This window comes from Fukomys damarensis, unplaced genomic scaffold (assembly GCF_012274545.1).
Source record: "Fukomys damarensis isolate Sample0158 unplaced genomic scaffold, DMR_v1.0_HiC HiC_scaffold_39, whole genome shotgun sequence".
In the NCBI taxonomy this organism is placed as follows: domain Eukaryota; kingdom Metazoa; phylum Chordata; class Mammalia; order Rodentia; family Bathyergidae; genus Fukomys; species Fukomys damarensis.
Window position 1 is genome coordinate 40,922,966 of NW_022900951.1, and position 10,440 is coordinate 40,933,405.

At 33.7% G+C, this 10,440-nt stretch overlaps 1 protein-coding gene across 5 annotated transcripts in view; it reads left to right on the forward strand.

Moving 5' to 3' along the window:
• Window positions 1-9,994, forward strand: part of Krbox4 (KRAB box domain containing 4) — an 18,057-nt gene extending 8,063 nt beyond the window's left edge. For 2 of the 5 annotated variants that reach the window (XM_010643481.3, XM_010643483.3), the window contains exons 5-6: window positions 4,990-5,033; window positions 6,601-9,994. In XM_010643481.3, the coding sequence (XP_010641783.1) occupies window positions 4,990-5,033 (44 nt within the window). In that variant the 3' untranslated portion in view covers window positions 6,601-9,994. The remainder of the gene's footprint in view (window positions 1-4,989; window positions 5,034-6,600) is intronic. The other 3 variants (XM_010643482.3, XM_010643484.3, XM_033760301.1) reach the window with 2 other exon arrangements.
• Window positions 9,995-10,440: the final 446 nt, after the last annotated feature.

Genomic DNA, 10,440 nt, shown 5'->3' on the forward strand with positions numbered 1-10,440 from the left:
TTTTTTTTTTTTTTGGTTCCGGGGATTGAACTCGGGTCTTTGCGCTTGCAAGGCAGGCCACCAAACCACTGAGCTAAATCCCCGGCCCTCCAGTGGTATCTTAAATGGATAAAAGTACACTCAGACACAGTCCACCCTCCTGAGCCACAGTGCCCTTGTTTTCAAAGCTACATTCTATTAAAAAACAGGTGTATACATGTTCAGCCCCACAATGCAGAACAGTATAGGATGAAAACTAATCTGAGAGGTATTCCCAGCCATACCTTCCAAGGGCAGCCTCTTAAGCTTTCTACAGTATGTTCCCTTCTGGTGAGCATTTCCATGGGCCTACAAAATGACTATATTTCCATTTCTTGAATTCAGTTTTATCTACCCTATATGAATGATAGAGTTTTGGTTTACCCTTTGACTGTCTGCTCCTCAGGTCTTCATATTTGTTAAATTATTTTAATTTCCTTTATTGGTTATGTTTTTAAGTTTAATATAGCCTCTATTTTTTCATTCCATGTGGTAACTTTAAAAATTCTAGCTACATGCCCATACTTTTTTTCACTACGTGTAACACAAATCCTTAGAGATCAGAGCGTGTCTTATTCTAATTTACCCCAATGTGGGCCCTGTGAAAGACATTCAATAATACTGCATTGATTGTTGTAGACCTGATCAGAGGAAAGTTTGTTATTCATCCACGTACAAGTGGCTAAGTGTATGGCCCTTGGAGCCACACAACCTGTATTCAAATTCTGGCCACTTCTGTGTCATGTGAAACACATTGCTTTGCTTCTCTCCACCTATTATAGAATGAAGCTAATGGTAAACCTTAGTGATTCTCAGAAGTTAATGAGTTGCTGTATATAAAACACTTAAGTGCATGCACTTTTTTTTTTAATGTAATGATTGTTAACCAGGAGATGTATTACATGTAGAACCCTCAGAATACTCATCAGTCGGGCCTGCTTTATAGAAATTGCTTCGAAAAGCCTAGTGGGGGCCAAGTTATGTGTAGTTTGAGTAACATTCTAGGAAGCCTCATGCCCATGCCTAATTAAGATACTCTGCTTGAAATACCTGAGGGGAGGGATTCCAAAGAAATGGGAGATACTGTAAAACCATCATCCAGGAGCATGGGGACTCTTTCCTAGACAAAAAAACTTCAATTTCTGCCCCATTGCTCCGTACTTAAATCTCTTTCATGGACTGTAATTTTCCTCATCCATGTATGAACTCTGGCATTTCTCTGATCATTCTGAGACAGTAAAAGCCTTCTAGGTACCATTCATCTTACGAATAACTGTCCAATTTTATGTAGTAATGCAAACTCTGAAACTCATTTGAAGTTTGCCTATCTTTTTTACAGAAACAACTTTTGCCTTATTTGCTATTTCTCTTCTGTTTTGTTGATATCTTTTTATTTTCTCTTTTTTGCTTAGTTTGTATTTACATGGCAGTTATTCACCTAGCTTTTTTCCTCAACATTTTATTAGGAAAAGTTTCATAGAGAACAAGTAAACAAAAGTTTTAGATTGGAGATCCATATAATACCTCCACCTAGATTCAACAATGAACATTTCACTGTATTTATCTCCTACATGTCTTATCTACCAATTCCTGTGATTCCATCAATTCTCCCTAAGTTTTTTGCAGGGCATTTTAAAGTAATTTTCAAAGATTAGTACTCTTTACCCCTAATACCTCCATAGACTTATCATGAAGACGTCAGTCATAGTATTTTGTTTATCATTAGCACATATGAGGTATTTTGGCACCATGTATTCTTTGGTTATGTGTGTGGTAATATTGTAGCATAATTCCTTGTATGTGTTTTCTTTGTTCATTATATATATGCTGATGTTACTGTGTTGCTTTTTTAGAGCGAGCTTTATTGAGGTATACTGGACAGAGCATGAAGTTCACCTTTCCTAGGTTCATATAACCACAACCACAATCAAAATATTGAACATTTTCATCAGTCCTCAAACCTCTTTGTTTCTTTTTATAATTAAACATCTCTTTCATCCCAGGCATCATCTTTTTTCCTTCTACTTTAGTTTTTTCTCCAGTAGCATATAAATGAGTCATAAATGACTACTTTCACTTACTTTAATGCCTTTTAGGTTCATCCATATTGTGGCATGTATCAGCACTTTGTTCCCTTTTTGTCCCTTTTTGTGAGTAGTGTTCCAGTTTGTTTGTCAGTGGACCAGTTCAAGCACATTTGAATTGTTCCTGTTTTTGGTTATTTTGAATGAAGCTTGTACAGGTACTGTATTTGTATGGACCTATATTTTCATGTATTTTGGGTATTATCTAGACTGGGATTGCTTGGTTAAATTGTAAGCATATATTTAACTTTGTAAGACATTGCCAAAGTATCTTCCAATGTGACTGTACTGTTTTGTTTTCTCACCAACAGCACACCTTTATAGTATGGGTATAGAGGATTGCATTGTGATTCAGATTTGCATCTCTGTAGTAATTAGTGATGTTGAGTATGTTATCATGTGCTAATTTACCATCTATACTTTCTCTGTTTAATTATCTGTTGTGATCTTTGTTATTAAATTGTGGGAGTTCTTCATATATTCTCTTATAAGTCCTTAGCACCTGTGTGTTTTCCAATTATGTATTCCTGGGCTATGGCTTATTTTAAAATTCAAAAACCATGTTTCATTTTTTAATGAAATTCAGTTTATTCAGTTTTTCTTTTATGCTCATACATTTTGTGTCCTGTGTAGCATCTCTAACCAGGATAACAAAAACTTTTTTCATATTTTCTTCCAGGAGATCTATTTTAGTTCTTATAGACTTAAAATGAGTTATTTTTGTATCTGGTTTGAGGTAAGGATCAATATTCCTTTATGTTATTTTTTATATATGCATTTCCAATTGTTCCAGTAACATTTTTGAAAAGGCTATTTTTAATTTACTTTATAGTTCTTTTTAAAAATTGTTTGAACACATGTCAACCTGTATGGCAGTACCACATTGTCTTAATTACAGCCTTTATTAAGTGCTTAAATTGGGTATTAGGAGTCCTCTAACTTTTTTTTTTCATAATGTTTTAGCTATTTTAGGTCCTTGATATTTCTAATATATTTTAGAATCAGCTTTCCAACTTTTGCAAAAAAAACCTGTAAAGGATTTTGTTTGAGATTGCCTCACTGATATGCTAACAATATTGAGTCTTCTAATTCATAAATTTGGTATATCTCTCCATTTAGGTCTTTTAAATTTTATCTCAGTAATATCTTGCAGTTTTGAATGGACAGATCTTACAATATTTTAATCTACCTGTTTTATGTTCTTATAAAATAATATAAATTGTGTATACACGTATATTTGTTTTATATTTTAGTTTCACATTGATTAATTCAACAATAGATTAATTCAATATTTTTGGATATATAATTGATTTTTCTATGTTGCTTTTATATTCTGGGACCTATCATATCTTACATATTAGTACTAGTAGCTCTTTTATAGATGGCTTGCCATTTTATACACGAATAGTCATGTAGTTGTGAATAAGAACAGTTTCTTTTTTCTTTCCAATCTGGATGACCTTGCTTCTTTTTCTTGCCCTATTTTACTTCTAGTATCTTCAATATAATGTTGACAAGGAGTAGCAAAGACAACATTATTTGTTTTGATCCTAATCTTAGGATAAAAGCATTTACTTTCTTACCATTGAGAAAATTTTACTTGTAGGTTTTTTTCATAGATGGCCTGTTAAAGGTTGAGGATATTTCCTTCTAATCCTGGCTTTTGGAGAGTTTATCATGAATGAATGTTGCACATGTATTTTATGGATCAATTGATATGATTGTGTCTTTTCTCCTTTAAACTACTGCATTTTATGTAATTATTGATATTGGATTTCAGCCTATCAGTATTTCTGTTTGTTCCCCTTTGTCTTTTTTTGTTATTGTTCTGCTTCCCCATTGTTCTTCTCTTTTGAATGTTTTACTGTTTTTTAAATTTATCTTTTTAATTTTTTTATGATTGTAGGTTTTAATGCACTTGTCAAAAATACTATAGAGACCTCAAGTACCCTGATCCAGTTTCCCACAATGGTGACACCTTGAAAGATTGTAGTAAAAATCACAGCAAGAGCATTGACGTTGATAAAGTCAAGTTACATAACATGTTTCCATCACTATAAGGATCATTGTTATTGTCATTCTACAGCCACAACCATTCCCTCCCACTTCAGCTCTTAAACTCTAGCAACTACTAATTTGTTCTCAATTTCTATAATGTCATTTCAAGAATATTCTATAATGGAGTCATATGGTATGATATTTGGGTCTTTTCACTCAGCATAATTCTCTGGAGATTCATCCTGTTGTGTATACCAATAGTTGCTTCCTGTTAGTCACCAAGCAATAATTCACCAAATGGTGTACCACACTTTGTTTAACCATTCACACTTTTAAAGACATTCCTATTTTCAACTTTGTTGGTTTCCATTCTGACTTTAATATTGTACTGCTTGCTCTTTCTTCATTTCTAATATAATGCATTCAGTTCTGTAAATGTCTCTCCAAACACTGTTTTCACTATGTCCCACATATTTTCATTTCATTTTGTTCAAAATATTTTAAAATTTCCCTTAAGACTTATTTAGAAGTAAGTATATCTTTAAATTTCCAAATATTTGGGGTTTTACAAGTGTCTTTGTCTGACAGATTTCTGGCTTAATACTGTTATTGTACATAATATGATTTCTTACAATTTTGTTACAATTTGTTTAAAACCCAGAATGGGCTTATCTTGGTGAATGTTTCATATGTACTTGAAAAGAATGTGTATTTTGCTTTTGTTGGATACAGTTTTTTAATTAATGTCAATTAGATGGAGTTGGCTGATAGTGCTATTCACTTTATCTATATCCCTGTTGGTTTTCTGTCTACTTGTTCTATCAATTATTGACAGAAAGAGTGTTGAAGTCTCCAACAATAATTGTGGATTTGTCTGTTTCTCTTTCAGATGTATCCATTTTTGCCTCATGTATTTTGAAGTGCTGTTATTAGGTACATACGCTTTTAGGATTGTTATTTCTTCTTGGAGAACTGACCATTTTATCATTTTGTAATGTCGTTCTTTGTTCCAGAAAATCTTTCTTATTCTCAAGTCATTGTCTGAAATGAATGTAGTTATTCCAGCTTTCTTTTGGCAAGGATTCCCTTTACATTTTTTAAATTAATAGACTTTTTAACAGTTTTAGATTGACAGTAGAATAGAATAGCTAGTATCAAAATTTTCCTTATACCCCTCTCTTTCCCCCTCCGTGTTTTCCCTAGTAATAACATCTTAAATTTGTATAGTATACTTGTTACAATTTATTCATGAATGTTGATATATTATTAACTAAAGTCCATATTTTACATTAAGGTTTAATCTTTGAGTTTATTTTATGGATTTCAGCAAATGCATAAAAATCCACAATTAACATGTCATACAGAATAATTTTACTGCCTTAAAAATCCCCTGTGAATCCCCTTTCATCCTTTCTCACCTTCCGCCCAGCAAGCACTGCTCTTTTTGCTATCTCTGTAGTTTTGCCTTTCCCAGAATGTCATGTAGTTCAAATCAAACAATATAGCCTATTCAGACTGGCTTCTTTCAAACAGCAATATACATTTAAGTTTCCTCCATGTCTATCCATGGCTTAATAGTGCATTTCTTTTTATTGCTAAATAATATTCCATTGTATGGATGTACCACTTTGTTATTCCATTCACCTATGGGAGGACATCTGGCATCCTAGTTGCTTCCAGTTTGGGGCCATTATGAATAAAGCTGCTATAAACATCCATGCGTAGACTTTTCTGTGGACATAAGTTTTCAACTCATTGTGGTTCATTTCCTTTTGAAATTTATAATTTTGACCGTGAACTCCTTTTCCGTGAGAGTTCTTTTCCATAGAAATTCTGTGTACGGTAAGCTATAAAAGCATCACTGCAGAACTATTTAGATTGGGGGGTCTCACTGACTTCACTAATGCAGGACCAATTTTTAGGTAAATTTATCAAGTTTGGGTGTTTTAGATTATATTTCAAATGTGCATTTAGAATGTACTCCCACATACAAGACTAGGGTTCTGTTTTCTTAAGTAACTCCTGATTCTTTTTACCATTTTCATTATCTAATGAATGCCATCTTTTTAATTTCTATGTTACAAAAAGAGATGGTCTTTGTGACTTCCAGCTTTAAACTGATAGCTCAGTTTCCTGCACATTTGTACCCTATAGTCTGGAATTCACTCCACATTCATGATAAGAGCTTTAGTATCTCAACAACAAAGTCATACAAATTCAGTTTTTATCTACCCCCCCAAATTTAAAGTTCCTCTTCATTTTTGTCACATAATACATTTATTTTCTTGATTTAGAACTGGACTGCATATTACTTTTTTTTAACTTGGACTAGTATTTGTTTGCACTTGCAGTCAGGAAAGAAAAGGGTGGGCCATGGAGAGGATCCATCCACATCAATTTAATTCATGATAGGAATTCATCACAGGACATTTAGGGCTTAAATGTTCTAATATAGTAGAAAGACTTACAAGTTTGATGATTCATCATATCTTTTCCCTAGAAGTCTGGCAAGTCGATGGGTGGATAGATAACTACAAGGAAAGCCAAGACAACCCCCCGTGACAAGCTGCATTCAGAGACAAGGAAATACTGAAAGATGAAAGGGGCCACGAATGCAGAACATGCAGAAAAATCATATATCTGAGCACAGACTTTGTCTATATAAGACAAAGACTCCCTAAATATTATTCATGGAGAGGGCGTTCAACATAATTTAAACTCTCTTAGTTTTAAAACAACAAAAGCTATGTAAGAAAGATAATGGGTATTAGTCATATTGGAAATCATGCCTCCATTCTAATCTTGATAAAGCTAAACCTGCAGAGAAATTCTTTGAAACCAATCAACAACGAAAAACTCTCCACCATGAGGAAGCCTTTAATACAAGGTAGAAAATTCAAGCTGGGGAGAAACTAAATGTGGGAAAATATCCAGAAAACATTCCTTGTTGTGCATCAAAGAACTGACACTGGAGAGAAGCCTTATGAAAGCTGTGAATTTGCAAAAGCCTTCAGCTAAAAGTCAATCCTTGGAACAGAATTGAAAAGCCCTATGAATGCAGTGAAGGTGGGAAAACCTTTATCCAGAAGGCACCACTCATTAAACATTAGAAGATTCATACAGGGGAGAAACTTTAAAAGTATTAAATGTGGAAAATCTTTCAGTGTGAAATCAACTCATTGTATAACAGAACTTCAAGGGAGAGAAGTTCTGTGAATGCAGAGACTGTGGCAAGGCCTTCAGGGGAAAGATCTCTCATTAACCATCAAAGAAGTCATAGGAGATAAAATGTAAAACCCATGAATAAACCTTTAAGTGAGATGACTGTCCGTTAGTTACATGTTGTCATAGTGTGCATCCAACAATTCATTCAAAATAATTTTGTAAACCATGAATCAGCCTTCAAAAAATTGCTCAGCCTTCATTAGATTTAGGAAAATTTAATGTTATAATATTCAAAACATGGAATAAACATGATAAATTCTTCACTCAAGTTGTAATATAGTGTTCATCAAAGAACTTATAGAGGGTCAAAATCATGAATGTAGTAATTTATGAAGCCTTTGGAAAGTTTAATATTTTATATCAGCACTTTTATTCAGGAGGAGATTAAGTTGCAGAGCCGAGTTTTCCTAGATATTGTGAGGAAGATCATACCCCAGATATGGCATACATTTTCTAGAAAAGATCACAATTTTATTACATAAACAATTATAAACATTTTCTTTGCAGAATAGGTTATAAAGCTTTTAAAGGTATAAATGTACCAGAAGGACAGGAAAAACAGTCCTTGTTAGGTCAACCTACTAGATTAGCCTGTAATAGAGAACCAGAATAGTATGTTGCCATTAAGAATTTTGGAAATAAGATGCAAAATTGTGCTTCATGCTCTGTCTTGTAAAATGACAGAGCGTGCAACATTATGATTTCAGTGTCTCTGGGTTGGGATTTAGGCAAATTTTTTATTTATAAAATGACTTCCATTTAAATCTTTTGTTTTCATCTTCACATGTATCTATGTAGAGATATCCATAGGAAAAACATCTAGAAAGAAAAATATATCCTATTAAGAGTAGTTATATATGTACATTGGAATTACTGGGGGTTTTTTTTGTTGTTTGTTTTCTTCTGGTACTGGGATCACCCTTGGGACATTGCACTTGCTAAATCCCTGGCCTACAATTAACTGGATTTTAAATTTGATTATAATCTCCAGATTTTGCTCCCAGAAAATACCTATAAGAATTATTTAAAATACCTTTTGAACAGGTTTTTAATTTTTCTTTGTCTCTACCCACTTTTCTGTTCAGTTGTATTTTCAATGTATGACACTGTCCTACTTTCTATTCTGCACTGCTAATCACATTTTGACATCTGCATATTACTTTTCCTGTGATTGTTTGATGTCATTGTTAGAACATTTCATATACCTTTGAGAGTGGAAATCTTGTGATTTAGTATAGTGATTTTTCTAATGAAAATTAAAATATCTTCATATTTTCTTTTATACATCATCCTTCCCAAATCCTATGACCTAAGATACAAGCTACCAGATTTTACAGATAAGGAGCACTGAAGTGAGTCACTAATGGTCCCACGAGTAATAAGAACAAACATGCAAATCCAAACCCCTAGAAGCCTAATACAAACCATTTTTTGTTCTGATCCTGGTAATTGCTATTGACTACTCATTTTGTTCATCTTTTGTCCTTTTCTCTTTGTCACTACTCAAAATGCACTGTGGTTGTTAATCTTTTAATACTTTTTATGTAAGTAAAGACTTCATTTTATAAAAGCATTACATTGATGATTATCATGACAACATTATTAAGTATGGAGGAAAATGATAGTGTCACCTGCAACCACACACACATCCTCATATTTAATAGATATAGAAACAAAACCATAAGGAGCTTCTTTACTTAAAACTCAGAGATTGTAAGTAGTATAACAGTCATTACTTAGATTCACATTCCATGGTTCCTCCATGAATCCAATTTGTGTGCTCCTGTACAAGGTTCTTCAGACTTTACCCAATGGAAGAGAGGAGAGATCTATGTGGTTGCTTAATACCTTCTCATTTTTGTCTTGGATTTAAATGTTTAATAAATTAATGAGTAGACTTCTATAGCCATATATATTGTAGTTGGTTTTCCAGGCCAGCAATTATTCTGCAACAAATAGGGGATAGGGGAAGATACAGATACATAGAAAAAAATATTTTAAAACGTAACAGCTGTACAAACAATGAGGTCCAGAAGAGTTGAAATTCCAGAAAGTGAAGTGCCTGGTATACATGAGCTGACAATTGCTGTCCATTATCTTTTCTTGGAGGATTTATTGATTCTCAACGTTAGCTAAGAATGAGGTTTTGTCCAGGCTGATAGATTATACAAGAGGAAATAAATTCAGAAGAGATTTTGGAAGTTATATAGGGCTATCTTAGAAACTAAAGTGCTCCAAGCACATGACTTGTTTTGTGCACAGGATGTTTTCTAAGTTTGTGATGGTATTAGGATGTTAGGAGGGTGGGTGAGAAAAGCAAAGTGAAAGCTCCTGCAGTCGCACTGTGCTTTTGAAATGACCCCAGTAGAAGGGCCCCACCATGCTCATGGAGAAAGAGGCTAAAGAGTTCTCAGCTCAAACCTATGAAGAGGAAAGCAGTTTTCCAGGTCAGAGGAGACAGCCACCAGGTTCTCAAACAAAAGTACAGGAATAAAAATGAACCATGATTAACAAGAGCTGAGTTGTCTTAACACTGCATACTAGCCCTCATCCTTTAGAGGCGATCAGTTCCTAACTTTGTTAGGAAAAGTTAAACCCAGTCAGCTACAGCCTCTACACTTTTTTGTTTCTTTTTATTGAACAATCTAGGTATACAATACAATTACATTCATCATTGGGATTCTATACCTTTACATAATAAGTCTTGATTCTCATTTTTCCCCTTGTCCCTGCCCTCCCTTCACCCCCTCCTCCCCTCCCCATTTACAAACACTTTATTTCCATTTTTTCAGTTTCTCATATTTTTTCCTCTCCCTTATTACCTCTCCCCCACCCTTCCCACTTTCCTTACACCTTTAGCCCTTTACTTCCTATTTCACATTATTAATTGTCTCATTAGGATCCTGTGTACTATTATAGTTTTTCACACCAAAGAAACTATTCGGTATTTCAGTTAAAGAAATCTCTGTATGAACATTAAAAATAGGGAATCCTAAAATAAAACTAAAAAGGAAAGTAAAAGAGAAAAGGCAATGATGTAACATCAAAATAATCCTTAATTCTGGAGATGAAAATGGTCCCTGAACATATTTAAATTGCTTCTCGCTCTTATAGT